Genomic DNA, 17,625 nt, shown 5'->3' on the forward strand with positions numbered 1-17,625 from the left:
CCTTCCACCCTGCCTTCCTCTACCCTTTCAGGATCCTCTCTTGATTCCTCTGCTATAGGCAAGCTGATATGTCACAATTATGACAGGTCATGAAGCCGGGACCAGATACAGTGACACACCTGTAGTAACTTAGGAAGTCTTAGGAAGAGGAGGAAGGATCATTGCACATTCTAGGCCAGTTGAGGCCACATAGCAAGATCCTGTCCTCTAAAATAAAAACGAAAGCGAGGCGGACAGATGGTGGGACCTTGTCTGAAAGAAAAGGTGAAGAAGCCCAGGGCTGCAGAGCAGGGCTCCTCTGCGGCTCTGTGCGACAGAGGCAGCGCCTGACTCTTTCCTCAGGCCACACTCCCGGGAGCCTTGGCGCGTCCTTTGCTCCCAGTGGATGCTGCAGAAGTTGTGGTCATCCCTCTGCAGAGAGGCCTCACCTCCGAGATGGCAAGTGCGCTGCAGACCTTGCTGTCTGACGTCAGCAGCTCTGTTTCTGTCCCTCACAGACGTCACCAAGGGCTGGCAGCTTTGGCCAGGCGACAGGGGAGCCACGGGTGCTTTGTATGCTTGAGCTTGGTGGTCCTGATACTCACGGCGAGCTCCCAGTTGCTTCCAGGTCGCTGTCCAGTCAGCCTTACCGAGCAGCCTACATTTGTCCAAGGGGGCAGCTGTGTCCTCTTCTGCTCTTGTCCTCTGGGAGAGAGGACAGGACCCACCAGGGCTTACATTTCCACAGGTTGTATAGAGCTTAAATGGCAGCTTTTTAGACAGTAATGACGCTTGGGTTCTGAAAACTGCCTCATGAGGTCATCAGAAAATAAAGGACTTTTTAAAGGAAAAAAAATTCTCATTTCTGATCTTTTCAGCTATCCAGCAGATGCCATCAAGAATAAACATTAAGGTATAAAAATACTATACTATGTCTATGCTAACAAGACAGCAACAAAATAAACCACATTTCTAAAGCAGAGTGGCGTTTATGACCTGGCATCACCTCCCACTGTTGTAAGATCGTCACAGATGATGCTGTTTGGAAAGTGATGTTTAGCAGCTCACCAGCACATTTGGTTGTGGTCTTGCATCGCTTCCCCTGCAGCCAGCTCATGGTCAGTTCTTTTGATTTAAAAAGTTTATATTTCACAGAAGGCCAACACAAAATCCAAAAAAACTCCATAAAAGTTCTGTTGGTATCCATTATCCCCCCCATACAAAATAAGTCATAAAGAGTACTAGCAAAAATTTTCCAATCAATGCTATCACAAAAGACAATACAAAGTGCTCAAGTAGAAGGGCAGAAAGCTTGCCCAGAACATAAAAAAAGCTGTAAATATAATCTTAGTATATACAGAAACTGGTCAGAAATCCTAGGTTCTTCAAGTGAAGCGTGAATATATATGTTCAGGGTGCTCTCACCTTTGCAATGGTGACATCTGGTCTCCAAGCCTCAGCTACCAAGTTCCCACTTGTAAGAGTATTGAAACTAGTGCTGTGTCCACTGTGAGCAGACTGTTCACAGAGTGTTCATTCTAGACAAGGATGGAGCCTGGGCCCTGCTAGATTTCACTCGGACTAGCTGCCTGTGCTCCATTTCACTGGTTACCTTACTGGTGGTGTAACCTTGCTTTGGGTCAACCTTAGTCTGGAGGGAACCATAGTCGGGGAGAAAGCAGCTTCGACCAGGACCAGGCATAGAGGCTCACAGACTGTGCAAACATGTTTTCTACTACCCATTAGTCTGGAGGGAACCATAGTTGGGGAAAAAGCAGCTTCGACCAGGACCAGGCATAGCAGCTCACAGACCATGCAAACATGTTTTCTACTGCACAGGCATTTCTTGTGTTACTAGGCTTTCGATCTTGGGCAAAGAGATGGTGCCGAAGTGTCAGCTTTGGAGTGAGCAGGGCGCTGTGCTGGTGAGAGGGTCTGAGTTTAGAAGGTTTGGGGCTGGGAGCCCAGAGGACTGGACGCTGCTCTTGGACTAAGCACCCCAGGCAGCAGCTGGAGCCGACCACTTTTCCTGGCATGCTGCCTTCCCAGCTCTTGGGTGCTCAGTCTTCCTGGACCTTCTTCCTGCTCTTTTGCCCTGTGTTTGGTACAAAAAGTTGAACCGCAAAACTTATCTGGGAATGGTTCTGGCCTCTGGCCTCTGCTAACTGATCACTCATGTAGATGCATGGAGGATTATAGGTTGTGACTTAAAAGTCTGTGAGACGCAGGGCTTGGGAAGTGGCCAGATCCCTCCCTGTCAGCTCAGGAGGTGATCCCAGGCAGGAAAGGCAGCTCCCACACTTCCTTCATCATGGAAAGTCTCAAGTTCAGAAGTTTTCTGTGCTGGCTCTGGCTTCTGTATGCATAACTATTTCAAGTACATCCAGGGTATAGAGTGGACCCCAGCTGCTGTTCTGACAGGGACCAGCCCCACATACGAGCTGCTGTGCTGCTGTGGCACTGAGAGGGTCACCTCAGTGGCCTGGGACAGAATGCTTAGCCACTAGTCACCTGCTTTCTCCGTAAGGAGACAGGGATGTAGCTTTTAGCTTAAATAAAATCACTAAAAGCTTTCTTCCTTAGCTTCTCTAAGATGTCACCAGTGGCTGGTTTCTGTTTTTGAAGCCATATGCTCTGCATGTAAGTCTGTTGGCTACTCTGGAACTCTTCAGAACAAGACCCTGCTTGTGTGCATGAGGGGCCTGGCTTTGGTGGAAACCCAGGCAGACTATGTGGAAGGCGTGCGGAGTTATTAACTAGGCAGGTGAGTCAGTAGTTGCTTAATTCTTTCTCTAGAATGTGAGAAGTTAGAAAAAGAATGCGAACTTCCAGAAACAACAGTGAACACGAAGGGGCTCGGATGGGGGCACCTTACCCAGTGAACAGTCTAGAGAGGCCTTCAGGTGTTGAGCTGGGCTGGCCTGTGAGGTTAAAGTTCCAGAAGTATTGTCACCAGAAGCTAGGTCTTCGTCACACTTAGCGTTGATAAAATGTATGCAGACAGGAGTGGGGGCTTCGCTCTATTCCCAGCCATTGTCTTTGATCATGTGGGCAAGTTCAATAATAAATTTTCCTTCTTTGTATTTCTGACTGCTCTCAAAGGCATGTTCCTTGAGGGGAAAGTAGAAAGAAGATTTCAGGACACACTCTGTTTCATTTTCTTGCTCTATTACACTCTTGGTAAATGGGAGTTTGGAGCATCATCTACACTCAGACGTTCTTTGAACTGACCTAGGCCCAGGAGGATCCATGGGTTGGTACACTTATAAGCAGTGTTAACACAGATCTGCTCCTGAGGCTGGGATGCAGCTCAGTACACTGTTTGCTGTACCTGTGTCTCTGGGCTCCATCCTCAGCACCACAGACACACTGCTCACTTGGCACTGATTGGATGTGAGTGTTTCAGGGGACGTGAAGGAGAGTCAGGAGAACAGTCAATAGCACACAGGTGAGGCTGGGTCGTGTGTGTATGTGTGTGTGTGTATAGGCCAGCTGTCCTGGAACTAGCTTTTCTACACCAGGATGGCCTTGAACTCAGAGATCTGCCTCAGCAAATTAAGCAGAGATTGGGGAGACACCGGACATCAGCCTCTGGCTTCCAGGTGTATACATGGGAACATGCATACAGAAGTGTGCATATTACACACACAGGAACATGCATGCAAAGTGTGCATGTCACACACATACACAGGAATATACATACAAAAGACTACAGTGTCTCACACACATGGTAACATGCATGCAGAAGTGTGCATGTCACACATGGGAAATGCATACTGAAGTCTGCAACCAGCACATACATGGGAACATGCAAACAGAAGTGTGCAACCATCTCTCACACAGGAACATGCATACAGAAGTATGCACTTCACACATACAGGAACATGCATACAGAAGTGTACACTTTACACACACAGAACATGCATACAAAAGTGTGAATTTCACACACAGATGCAAACAAACCACAAACATGTCTCTGGAGTGCCAGGCAGGGTGCGACATCACAAGATGGCTTCTATTAGGGGATAAGCTGAGGCAGAGGTAGACATTAAAGAGCTGACCAGAACATGTCCACAGAACCACAGCAGCCAAGTGGCTCTTGAGACTAAGGTGGCAGCAGACAGTGTCTGGCCTTTGCAGTAGAGGGGCGGTGTTCAGAGCCCCGGGTTGAAAGTAAGGCAAAAGCCAACAGCGGCAAGCTTGTCAGCTTTGGTAGCCAATCAATTTATGCATGGAGAGAAGCTGGAGACAGGCAGGCTGGCAACCCTCGCTCGGGATCTGAGAAAGCGGGGTCTTGGGAAGAGAACCTGGGGACAGTCACGCCCTTGTGCTCAACAGAGGCACACGGTGCGCTCCGTCCTGCACGGTTGGAAGGAACCGCTGGGAACCTGCAATCCTTGTGTTTGAGACAGGATCCTATACCTCAGGAACTGATCCATGTGCCTCCACCTCCTGAGTGCCCTGTGCCTGCGTGTGTGTGTGTGTGTGTGTGTGTGTGTGTGTGTGTGTGTGTGTGTGTGTGCCCGCTTGCTGTGGCACTCAAGTTGCAAGAGCTGGTTCTCTCTTCCTATCACATGGATCCTTGGGTCAGACCCAGGCTGTTACCCACTGAGCCATGGCTCTGTGACATTTTATGAAGCTGTGGGGATAGAAGGATTTGTGCATACCTCTGAAGCACTATGTGCTGAGCTACGTGCCCATGAGAACCCGCAGTGTCCGACCAATGTTACACCCCTCTCCGGCCCAGGCACTCACGTATTTCCACCCGAGCGTGGTCTTGCAGTTCTCACAGTAGATGTCGGCCACTGCATGCAGCCCGGTCAGAAGGACCCTCTCCTCAGCAGGGCCACAGCCCACATTCACCCTGTCAAGAAGCAGGGTGACTATGCAGGAGGTCCCCTTGCCCAGTCCCCTAGCCCTTCCCCCACATCAAGTGCACGAGAAACAGAAGCTCCACACCATCACAGACCTTTCAGCGCCACCGTCCCCACTTCCACAAGAGGGAATTCATTTTTTCTTTATGGTGTTGAGGATCAAACCTAGGGCCTCACAGGTGCTGAGCAAGCATTCTACTGAGCCACCCCCAACCCACCCAGGGCACCCTAAAGGGTCAGGCTTGGAGGCTGAACTCTCAGGCACAAGGGTGCTTTCCAAAGCACAGATGCAGGGGCCCAGATTCCTCCAAGCTGATGAAGGCACTGACTGGCGCAGCTCAGTTACACAGCCCGCTCTCACTGAGCGGCCGAGGAAGGGCCAGACACGCGCCGGCACGAGCGACAACACGTACTTACACGGAGTTGAAGAGGTAGGCTCGCCCCTGGCTGCCCTGGAAGGACTGCAAAGAAGAAGGTGTTAGCAGGGGGCAGGCGAGACACCAGAAGCTCTGCTTTCTGGGCTGTTGGAGGAGCAGGTGCAGTCACTTAGCTCAGGCCAGCAGTCACCCCACAGTGCAGTTCCTGAAGTTACAAAGCTCAAGGCTGACACTGCTTCCCCGGTTTTTGTTTGTTTGTTTGTTTGTTTTTTCCCCCGACACAGGGTGTCTCTGTGTAGCCCTGGCTGACCTGGAACTAGCTCTTGTAAGACCAGGCTGGCCTCGAACTCAGAGACCCACCTGCCTCTGCCTCCTGAGGGCTGGGATTAAAGGTATGCGCCAACACCACCACCAGCACCAATTTCAAAAAAACAATTCTGCATCTAGAAAGAGGTTGGAGTATCACTGTGCAATTGTCAAGGGCTGAACACTGGGACTACCTGCAGCCCCAGTTACAGAGACTTAGGTAGGAGTAGCTCTGGTAGGTCTGCCAGACTACAGGACTGCACCCTGGGGCTCTAAGGCCAGGTCACAGATAAACATGCTCTTTTCTCATCTCTGTTTTAGTGTGTGTGTGTGTAAGGATGCACACCACGTGCATTAATGAGCCCTTGGAAGTCAGAAGAGGGTATCCGATCGTCTGGAGCTGGAGTTGAAGGAAGTTGTGAGCGGCCATGCTGGCTGGTGCTGGGAACCCACCCGAGGCCTGCAGAGGACTGAGCGTGTTGTAACGGCTGAGCCGTCTCTCCAGCCCCCTTCTCACCCTTCCCAACACAGTCCTGACACCTCACTGTCTTCAGGTAGTAGAAGGCAAGGGGAAATTCCTGGACTTTTCCAGTGTCGTTAAAGAAAAAACCGTCATGGCCTGAGCTCAGCATGCCTGTCTGTAATTCCAGCCCTTAGGAGCAGAGGCAGGATGGCCACCATAGGTTAAGGCAAGCATGGCTCACATTCTGAGTTCCAAGCCAGCCAGGGCTACGTGGCTGGACCCTGTCTCAGACAAACAGAAAACAAAGTCACATCCTGTGCCTGTAGCTCAGCTACTTGGGAGGCTGAGTCATGGGATATTAAGGCCCAGCACAGTGAAGTCCACCTATGGGGGGGGGGGGGAACGGACACACGGGACATCGGGACCGGGGACCGGGGACCGAAGAGATGGCTCGGCAGTTAAGAGCACATAACTGCTCTTGCAGGGGACCCGAGCTGGGCTCCCAACACCCACTTGGGCTGCTCGCAACCCTGCAGCTCCAGCTCCAGGGGATCCAATAAATACTTCTGACCTCTGAGGACACCATACTCAGATGCACCACATTCCCAAACAGACACACAAAAAGTCTGGAAAGATGTTAAAAGCCAAGCATGGGCCTGGAGAGATGGCACAGCAGTTAAGAGCACTTGTAGAGGGACTGGGTTTGAATCCCAACACCCAAATGGTGGCTCACAACCATCTGTAACTCCAGTCTCGGGATTCAATGCCCTTTCTGACCCTCAGCAGGCACCAGGCAAAACACTCATCCTTGTAATACCTTTAAAGACAAGCCAGGCAGTGGTAGTGCACACCTTTAATCCCAGCACTCGGGAGGCCTACAAGAGCTAGTTCTAGGACAGCCAGGACTACACAAAGAAACCCTGTTTCAACCCCCTCCCCCTCAAAAAAAAGTTGAGCGTGACTGCTTGCTCCTGTGACCTCCGTGCTGGGGAGGAGACAAGTGGGCAGTCCCTGGGGTGCGGGATCTGAGAGCTACAGGCTGTCTCACGATACTGGGCTCTACACAAGGACTCTGCCACTGAGCTAAGTCACAGCCCACCCAGATAGGTTTTGATTTTAAAATACAGATTTCAGTCTAGTGGTCAATGTCTTTAATCCCACTTGGGAGACAGAGCAGCAGGTGAATCTGAATTTGAGGCCAGCCTGGTCTACAGAGTGAATTCCAGGACAGTCAGGGATACACAGAGAAAAATAAATAAATAAAATATAGATTTCAGGCTTATCCATATATATACACACACACATATATATATGTATATATATACACACACATTTATTTCAGGAGTATCTCCTAAAGCAGTTTTCTAGGACCAAGAATATTATTCTGTGCTCCTTTTCAGTTTAGCCAACCCTCATCCTAGACTCTGACACACCCCTCAGCCTTAAACTCTTTCCAAGTCCTCTGCTTTCCACAGGCTTTCCTCCGTGTCAGAGTTTGTGGGGGGCTTGTGGGGGGCATGTGGGGGGCGATACTTCAGGGGACAGTTCCTGTAGCACAAGTCATCTGAGGTGAACGGAAACATGAGCACACCCAAGAGTCAACAGTGCAGAAGGGCCAGCTGTGCTGGCGTACACCTCTAATCCCAGCAGGCGGGAGACAGAGGCAGGCCGGTCTCTGAGTTCGAGGCCAGCCTGGGCTGCAGCGTGACAGCATCTTTTCTTCAAAGGGAGGTAACTTTTGAGGACCAGTGGGTTCCTTGTTAAATGACAAATACGGACTGGTGACCTTGCATGGAGGTGGCTCTAGTTCCCAACCTGCTGGAATCTGTTCTCACAGTGCGCCCTCAGCTTCACGAAGCCCTAAGCAGAGAGACCATTCGAGAGAGTGTGCCATGGCTGTGGCGGCCAGGCGAGGGAACCATGAGGAAGGAAATTAGGTCACCATGGGCAGACCTCGGGGGGGTTACTGGAATACTGGTCCCTTCCTCTTTGCTTTCCACCCTCCTCTGCTCCGTGCTCCAACCACGGGAGGGGCACCTGGCCTTGCAAAGAAATCTCTGAAATCATCAACAGGTACTTTTTTCCTTGATTAGCTGATTTTCTAGGTATCTTGTTACAGGGTCACGAGACTCAAGTCACTCTCCCCATCACTAGCTCATGAAGGTTTCAGACCTCTTGGCAGTCTGTGCACCTTTAAGAATTTCATGTGTGGCATCTTCCAACTTGAAATGCATATGTTATGCAGTGGGTAAGTTTTGTGTCCCTTCCCAGGATGGCTATGCCCGGCATGCTGCAGAAAAATGGCCTGTGGTATCTGACTCTCACTGCTGGCTCAAGTGACAGATCGTGGTAAACAGCAGTTGTCACCAAGTCACCAAAGCCATGTCCTCACAACCAGTTCTGCCTGTTACCTTATGGCTTTTTTTTTCCTCTTTTGAGGCAGGGTCTCACTTTGTAGGCCAGGCTGGCCTTGAACTTACAGAGACCATCTTGCCTCTGGCTCCCCAGTGTTGGGATTAAAGGTGTGTGCACGCCTTGTTCCCTCAGTTTTGGATCCAGATCACTTGCCTTGGAGATGAGCTCATCATGATTGGCCAGATGGGCTCTGCAGTGGATACAGCTGTAAGTTCTGTGACAATGTGGCAGATAAGCTTGGAAAGTTTTGGACTTGGTCATTTTCACCATGTCTGCTGGGCGCTCGTCCCTCAGCTCCGGGCCAGCACTGGAGGACCTATGGCTCTGTCCGACTCTCTGACAGAAGAAACACTGGAACATACACGCAAGAGCCGTTGCTGGTCTGTAGGGTGTGTGGTGGTGTCCACACACTGGGGCAAGAGAAAACCAGTGCGACCTGCAAACAAATCAGACGGTGAGGAGGGGCGTTAGGGCTCAGGTGATGGGAGCAGGGAGCAGGCCTGGACGCTAAAGCTCTTTCTCAAGGCCAGGGTCTTATGCATAGGGAGCACAAGCTGGTTGCTAGGCTGCATCCTCCGCTCAACATCTATTTTGTCTTGAGGTTTTGCTTTTTTCAGGCAGGGTCTCTCTGTAGCCCAGGCTGCCTCAGTCTCGTCTGAGAGCCAAGTCTTTACACGTCCAGCTGATGTTGCGAGCCTGCTGTTTGAGAAGCGGAGGCAGGCACGTTGTGTCTGCACAACACAGCTGGGGAGTTGGTCGCAATGTGCCAAGTAACCCTGGTTTTAACTTGACAGTATGGTCACTGCCAGTTCTTTGTACAGGTGGATGTGCAGTGTATGCATGTGCATGTCGGGGGTGGGGGGGGAACACATGTGCTGGGGATCAGCCATTCTCCCCTCGTCTGAAGAAACCTACCACTGTGTGTGTGTGCGTGCGTACGTGTGCGTGAGTATGTGCACGTGTACATGAGGTCAGTTCTCTCCTTCCACTGTGCTTCTAAGGACTCAACGCAGGTTGTCATGACTGTGTGGCAAGTGCTTTTAGTTGCCGAGTCACCTTAGGGACTCAGGTTCGGCTGGCAGCTCTGGGGATCCTTTCTCTGCCTCCCCAATACCATACCCAGCTTTTCATGTGAGCTCTAGGGTTTGAACTCAGGCCTTCACACTTGGGCAACAAGCCGCTATCTGTTCAGCCATCTCCCTGGATTCTCTCCTGGTCTGACCTGTGTGTCCTCCTCACGCCTTACCCAGAGCCCCTTCCTCGCGCGCCCATTGTAACGGCTAATATTAACTCACAGAGCACATTTCCCATACTATTTTAAATATCTGTACATGTACAGGTTTCAGAATGGGGCTCAGAAAAGCTGAGCTGCAGAATTCAGAAGCAGAGAACTCATAGGCAGAAAGAAAGGTCTGGCCTGGCAAGGCAGTGCACACCTTTAATCCCAGCACTCAGGAGTCAGAAGCAGGAGGATCTTTTGAGTTTGAGGCCAGCCTGGTCTACAGACTGAGCTCCAGGGCAGTGAGGGCTACTTAGTGAGACCCTGTCTTAAAAAACAAAGAGAAAAATCTATAGGGACCAGATCAGCCTTAGAATCGTGGGTGTAGACCTGTCCAGGTGAAAGCTTGTCACAGGTAGGTCTGGGTTACAGGCTGTGCCAGTCACCAGAGGCAGGAGAGACTGCACTGGACCTGGGGCTCTGGGGTCCTTAAGGTGTGCACCAAGTGACCAAAGGAGTCAGCGTGCCTGCCACACCCCCGCCTCCAGGGTTCCTTTTCTATGGCCACAAGTAGGTTCCACAGGTCTGGTGTTGCTGGTATGTTTGGTCTGTTCACTGGTCATGGTTTATTAGTACAAACAAAAGCTATCGGTCTGCACCTCCCGCGGTGCTGGCAGACGGCGCAGTCGGAAGGAGTGGCTTGAGGTCCAGAGTGTTGATGAGAGGGTGGGGAAGCCGAGTCACTCCTGGAAGCACACAACACAGGAGCCTGGAGCGGGCCTGCGCTCTCCATCTCAGCTTAGTGACAAGTGGTGAGCAAGCTGCTTTGTTCTTATCTTTGACTTTTTTGATCGAAACAAAAATAGACCCACACACCAAGACTCCAGAACTGCCTCGCGTTGCCTGTTTTTTTTTAAATTTATTTATTTATTATGTGTACAACATTCTGCTTCCCACACACCAGAAGAGGGCGCCAGATCTCATAGATGGTTGTGAGCCATCATGTGGTTGCTGGGAATTGAACTCAGGACTTCTGGAAGAGCAGTCAGTGTTCTTAACCTCTGAGCCATCTCTCCAGCCCTTGTGTTGCCTGTTTTATATTGCTCCTCACACCCGACCTTGCTCCCTCTCCCCCTCAGTCCGTCAGTTCTAGCTACCAAAGCTTAGCCATGGGGTGGTCTGAGGGGCCATCGATGCCCTTTATTTACTCTGATGACTCTGAGTCCTAAGTAGCTTCCAGCCGGACCAGGGCCCCTTTCCCGGGTTTCATGGACTTTCTCATTTCGGCAGCAACTAGCCGGTGCCCTGCAGACACAGAGAGCTATTTCACATATAAATAATAGAAAGTGGGGAGAAAAACACTGTTTGACTCTGGGACTCATGAAGCATCAGCCAAGGCTCCTGAGTGACAGATCCCAGCAGTGCCACAGCCACGAGGGACAGACTTAACATTGCTAACACTGACTTAACATTGCTAACACTGACTGAATAATCCTCTTTTTTTCTTTTTCTTTTTTCTTTTCTTTTTTTTTTTTTTTTTTGAGACAGGGTTTCTCTGTAGCTTTGGAGTCTGTCCTGGAACTGTCTCTATAGATCAGGCTGGTCTCGAACTCACAGAGATCTGCCTGCCTATGCCTCCTAAGTCCTGGGGGCCTGGCGACATTATTACTTGCCAGTTAAGGAAAACAGCTCCCCAGACTAGCCAGATGCTGTGTTGCTTCTGCACAGCACTGGAGATAGGAGTCAGGGCCTTGCAAATGCTAAGCCAGTGAGCTCCCCCGAGCTGACTTGTATTCCCAGTAATTTTGGGGTGTGTGCATGTGTGTTTATGTGTATATGAATGTTCATATGTATGGGTGTGTGTATATCGAGAGCAGAGGTCAATCAACTGTGTACGTCTTTCTTCAGGAGCCACCCAACTGTTTGCTTTGTCTTAGGTTTATTTTTATTTTATGTGCATGAATGTTTGCCTGTCTGCATGTATGTCTGTACACTATGTGCATGCAGTGCTCGTGGCTGCCACAAGAGGGCGTTGGGTCCTTTGGAACTGAAGTTACAAATGGCTGTGAGCTGCCACATCAGCCGTATCAGTGCTGGGAATTGAGCCCAGGTCCTTTGCGAAGCGCAGTCTACACCCCTCCTAGTTGGATTTCAGTACTGTTGTGTGTATGTTGCATGTGTATGAGCGTAGGCATGCACAGGTCACGACACATGAAGATGCCATAGGACAACTTTTAGGAGCTGGTTTTCTCCTTCCATCATGTCATTGTGGGGTCTCTTGTTCCTGCCACTGCAGATTCCACTGTAGCAGTGCTGCAGCTGAAGTGTGATCCATCTGGCTTTCCATAGGTTCCAGAGACTGACTCAGATTTGCAGGCTTGCACAGCAAAAGTTTTCACCTGCTGAGCCATCTCACCAGCCCTCCATGTTTGAAATAGGGTCCCTCAGCGGCCTGGAACTGCCAATCAGGCTAAGCTGGATGGCTGGCAAGCGCAGGGATCTGTGGGTCTCTGTGTCTCTGGTGTGGGGATAGCAGCGTGCGTCCCATGCCATGGACTCTTAAGACTGGAACGTGAGAATCCAGAATCCACAGGTGCTCAGGCCACAGCACCTGCAGCAGCCCCTTCTCCTCTCCCAGGCACCGACAGGCACTGACTCACCTAAGTCTCAGGTCTACATCACAGGACATGGACAGCCACCCGTGCAGCCCCCACCCTGCCTGCGACTCAGAGCACTAGGCTGCAGGATCTATCCTCAGAGAGCTACGCGGCCTACCTCTACCACACGGGCCTGATTCCTCTCGGAGCCCTAGCCCTCCTCCCCCACGCTGTCTGCTCTCGGGTCTGGCACTCTGGAGTTCCCGCCATTCGGTTTTCTACCTACAGCACTGATAATCTTTCCAGTAAACTCCTCACGTCCAACAGTCCAGCCAATGCTCTTCATGCTGAGTCCCCTTGAGCCTACACCCAAGACCTTTCGCTCCCTGACATTTTCCCTTGAGCGCTGAGTCTTCCTCAAGTTGGCCTCAAGCCCTTCAGCCTTTTGCCTCAGCATCCTGAGCACTGGCTGAGATTCCAGGCGTGCAGTGTCCAGTCCCATTTCCAGATGGGGCTTTTAAAAAATGCAAAGGAGGGCTGGAGAGATGGCTCAGTGGCTAAGAGCATTGCCTGCTCTTCCAAAGGTCCTGAGTTCAATTCCCAGCAACCACATGGTGGCTCACAACCATCTGTAATGGGGTCTGGTGCCCTCCTCTGGCCTGCAGGCATACAGACAGAACATTGTATACATAATAAATAAATATTAAAAAAATGCAAAGGAACTGTCAAGAGGCTCAGTGAATAAAAGTGAGAATGAGGTCGTCAGGGTGGGCCTGACAGAGGAGACTCCTCTTAAACCTGCGGCCCACACTGCAAGGCAGTCAAAGCCACCAGGGGAGACAGGTGTTGGCAAGCTGATGCAAGACCTCAGCAGAAATCAACCCTATGGACTCCACCTTTCCTGCAGCCTCCAGCACCACCAGGGTTCGCGCTTCCACAGACGATGCATGCAATGGGTCTTGGAGGCAGGAGAGCATCTAAAGCTCCCCCAGGCTGTCTCCCGTCCCAGGCCTATCCAAAACCACTGGGTGACTGTGCCCTTCTACAGTGCCCCATCTCGACACCACCTCGTTTGGTCATGGCAGCTGTGTCCTGTGTATGGATGGCCCCAAGGGATGCCATGTGCCATCCAAGTTGTGCTCTGGGTGCAATGTCATGGCCACATGGCTGCTTGTGTTCTTTTGGGCAACTGCCACAAGTGCTCACGGTAGCGTGTGGGTTCGCAGCAGCCCTCAGGCTGGTCAGTGCGTAGTGGCCCCACGGATGGCTTGTCTTTGGTAGACAACAGGTGTGTCACTCATCAGCTCTGGGAGCGGAGGGGTCAGGACATATCCTGTCTGCCAATACAGCCACATCTGAGTATCATCCCGTGTCACAGGTATAAGACAGCATGGGGTTGGGGCTTTCATTTGCTTCCAGCTGGCCACTCACACAGGAGACATAAGATACAGTCTCGTCTGCGACACTGTTCTCCAGGGGTTCCACTTTCACAGGGTGCCATTCACTTCCATTACACCTGTATTTATACATTTAAAATGTCTATAACATTTTAAGACAACACGGACAACCTGGCAGCCTGCATGGGGTCCCCTCAGACTCATAGGCTGGTGACTCCACATGGAGTGCTGGGTTCCCAGTGCAGCATATGCACCTGGCCCCACATCACTGAGTCTTAGAGATGATGGAGGCAGGGAACTGGCTAGGTTCACAGAAAACATTGTTATCTTCAGTGATCTTGGGCTAACAGGTCACTCCTGTGTCTGCATTCTCTTGGCCTTGAAGCTGTTGATTTCTTCTCCCGCCTCTTTTCCTGACAGCGGTTGACGCTTTGTCCATGTGCTGGAACATGGCCCATTGTGGAACCCAAAACAGATCACAGACATGTCACTGCCTCCCGGAGAGAGAGAGGCTCTGGGACAACTGTGTTTGCCCTGCCTGGTCTGCCAAAGCAGAGAGCACAGCCCTGGAACCATGGAAACCGTAGTAGTTGTTTCTGGGTTCCTGAGACAGAAACAACTTCATGTGGTTCATCCCAACTCACAGTTTCTGAGGGATTTCAGTTCTTTGTGACAGGAAGGGCATGATGGCAGAGCAACTCCTGTCTGGTGGTGGGAGTCTGTGGACCAGGAAGCAGAGAAAACAAGCCAAAACAAGAAGACACTACCTTCAAAGGCCTACCCTAATCACCTGCCTCCTTCAGGTAGACCCTACAACTTTCCAAAGATCAACACTAGCTGGGGGCCAGGTGAACCTGTGGGGGACTCTGAGATGCAAACCAACATCCAAATGCCATCATTGCTTCAAAATCAAACCCAGTGGTTCCGGCAGAGCGGAGCTCCTGTGTAGGCCCTCTCATGGCCTCCTTTTTGTCAGGTACACTAGACACTTGCGCAGTGTGATGCTGACTGCTGCGTCTCACCAAGGCATGCACACTGTGAACTCTGGAAAGTACACCTAGATAACAGACGAGTGTGTGTCATATACATGTATGTATGTCATATAAATGTGTGTGTATATGTGTGGGCATGTAGTAATGAGCTTCAAGTTCTCCAAAAGAAAAATCTCACTAGACTAAACCAAAGTCTGTCAATAAACTGAAAATCTGTCAGCATATTGCTGGAAAGACGGCTCAGTCAGTGATGTGCTTTTACCCTTTACTCTGAAGCAAGAGGGCTCAATTTCAGAGCCCCAACACCCACGGTGCAATGTAATGCCCAGACGTGGCGGTACAGTTCAATGGCAGACCCTGTTTCAGAGCAACGACTAGAAGGCCAGGTGCGGTGGCACATGCTCTTAATTTCAGCACTTGGGAGGCAGAGGCAGGAGGATCACTGTGAATTTGAGGCCAGCCTGATCAACAGAGTGAGTTCCAGGACAGCCAAGGCTGATACACAGAGAAACCTTGTCTGGAGAGTAGTGTCTGGGTGTGCAAAGGGTTGGGTCTGGTTCCCAGCACCTATGTCAGCAGGCTCAGAACTGCCTCCAACTCCAGCTCCAGAGGACCCAGCCCCTCTGGCTTCTGCAGGTACTGGCCACACGCACATACACATAATGGCCTTCAGGGCACTGGCTGTTCTTCTAGAAGTCCTGAGTTTAATTCCCAGGAACCACATAGTGGGGTCTGGTGCCCTCTTCTGGCCTGCAGGTGTACATGCAGACAAAGCACTCATACATTAAAAGAGTAAATGAAAAAGAGATAGTTTAATCTATCAAAAGTCAACTTGCACTAGCAGCGGTGGTGCACAACTTTAATCCCAGAACTCAGGAGGCAGGTGGGTCTCTGTGAGTTCAAGGCCAGCCTGGTCTACAGAGTGAGTTCCAGAATAGGCAGGGCTACACAGAGAAACCCTGTCTCAAAAGAAAAGAAAAGAAAAAGAAAAAAGTTCCAATCTCAAACTACGATCTATCACATTTGGACCAATCTTCCCATGGAGAGGTATTAAAACATGATAACCAAATAAAACAGTTAAAAAAAGTTTTGTTGTTGTTGTTGTTGAATCTAGCCTTTAATGGCATCTTTCTAGCTCTCTCTCTCACACACAAAACGGGCTTTCTATTTAGTTCAAGTTGGCTTTCAACACACTGTCTATCTCTTGTGTACCTGGGATTTCTGGTGCACCGCTACATCCTAGGCCGTTTCCTCAAAGCAACAATGTGAGGCTAAAACAGGATGACCCCATCGTGCACAGCGGAACCCGGAAGTCTCTGCTGAGCATGGCGGTTGTTTTGCCCTGAAAGCATCTGGCAGCACCACGGGGACAGTAACCATAGCACAGCCCCCGATTCCACCAGTCAGAAGGCTTCAGGAATTCCCAATAGATGGGTTTTTGCAACAAGGCCCTAAGGCACCTGGCAAGGGCAGGTGCAAGCACATAGCTGGTTTGGAGAAAGTCTATGTTTTCCAGTCCTGAGATCCCCACCGGAAGAACAACATAGCCATGAGCTGGCCAGACGGCTCAGTGGGAAAAGGGACTTGTCACCAGGCATGGTAACTTGAGATGGATCACCCGCGTCCTCGTGGTGGTTGGAGGGAACCAGTTCCCGAAGCGGCCCCGACCTCCATTTGTATACCGTGGCACACCCCAATTCAATATCAAATGTAATCTTAAAAATCAGAAGAGCACAGTAAAAATAAAATAAAATAACCAGGTGGGCTGAGGTATGGCGCAGTGTGGCAGAATACTTGTCTAACAGCCAGGTCTACCCCCACCAAAAAAAAAAAAAAAAAAAAAAAGGAAGGCTCTCAGGCTCTCAGGAGGACAAAGCACCAGTACCAGGGACAGATGAGACCCACAGACACCAATGGACACAGGGAAGGACTTCTTGCTCCGTTACAGAGATACACAATTAACAAATGAGGGGAAATGACCTTGCAGATTTAGGAGTTATTATAAATAGCACTAGAAATAAACACCATTAATCCAGTGGGGATTGACAGGAATAAGATGAAGAGAGAACTGAAGATGAGTCAGAGCAATGATTGATGGAGGAGTCCCCACGAAGCAACACTAGACTTAAGTGTCTGGGCTAAAGTCCGAGCAGGAGAAAGAAAGATAAAACCGTGACTAGACACAGAACAAGGGAAGGGGGATCTGATGCTCAGAGGTGCGTCCACAGTGAACTGAGACCCAGACAGCACTCAGAAAGGGTCAACTTTGGAAGGAGCCAGGTGTGGTGGCCCGCGCAGTCAATCCCAGCACTGGGAGGCAGAGGCAGGCACAGGCAGATCTGAGCTGGAGGCCAGCCTGGTCTATAGAGCGAGTTCCAGGACAGCCTTACACAAAGAAACCCTGTCTCAAAAACAGCCCTCCCCCTAAAAACCAAACAAACCACAAAAACCAAAACAACCATAAAGATTTCCATCAGCTGTTATCCTGAGCTCTCCACGCAGAAGTCTCTCAGGGAGGGGCTCCAACCCAGCATCCCCCAGAACAGAACCAATTCACTTCTATAAAGAATCAGGTATACGCTCACATCTGTAGTTTCAGCATTTTGAGGGTTAAAGCAGGAGGATTCTGAGTTCTGGGCCAGCCTGCACTACCCAGCAAAACCCTGTCCTCCCTACCACCCTCTAACAAAAACAAAAGAATTGGCGAAATGGCACGGTTATACAATTTAAAGGTTCTTACTGTAGTAAAATATCACTAAAGGAAGTTCAAAGATACAGCTCTAGACAAGAAGGCAACTCCACGTAGAGTTGCCTTACTCATACTCAAAACTACAAGTAGACAATAAAATGGGCTATGTGGACAATGTGCAGAGTCTAAAAAGACCCAACTGCAGCAGATGACAGCAGTCGGGGAAAGCTTGAGTGGAAAGTGTCTAGAGCCCTGGAATTTTCCAACAAGGGTAGTAGTGATTAATTACAGGTGTGTTTTCTTTTTTTTTTTTTTTT

General features: G+C 50.3%; 1 protein-coding gene across 1 annotated transcript in view; it reads right to left on the reverse strand.

Moving 5' to 3' along the window:
• Nucleotides 1-2,750: 2,750 nt before the first annotated feature.
• Ypel1 (yippee like 1) overlaps nt 2,751-17,625 on the reverse strand; it is a 22,173-nt gene continuing 7,298 nt past the window's right edge. Inside the window, exons 3-6 of the mRNA XM_026777460.1 lie at nt 8,568-8,850; nt 5,271-5,314; nt 4,735-4,843; nt 2,751-3,089 (exon numbers count right to left, since the gene is read on the reverse strand). Coding sequence (XP_026633261.1) covers nt 3,000-3,089; nt 4,735-4,843; nt 5,271-5,314; nt 8,568-8,850 — 526 coding nt within the window. The 3' untranslated portion in view covers nt 2,751-2,999. The remainder of the gene's footprint in view (nt 3,090-4,734; nt 4,844-5,270; nt 5,315-8,567; nt 8,851-17,625) is intronic.

This window comes from Microtus ochrogaster, unplaced genomic scaffold (assembly GCF_000317375.1).
Source record: "Microtus ochrogaster isolate Prairie Vole_2 unplaced genomic scaffold, MicOch1.0 UNK68, whole genome shotgun sequence".
NCBI lineage: Eukaryota > Metazoa > Chordata > Mammalia > Rodentia > Cricetidae > Microtus > Microtus ochrogaster.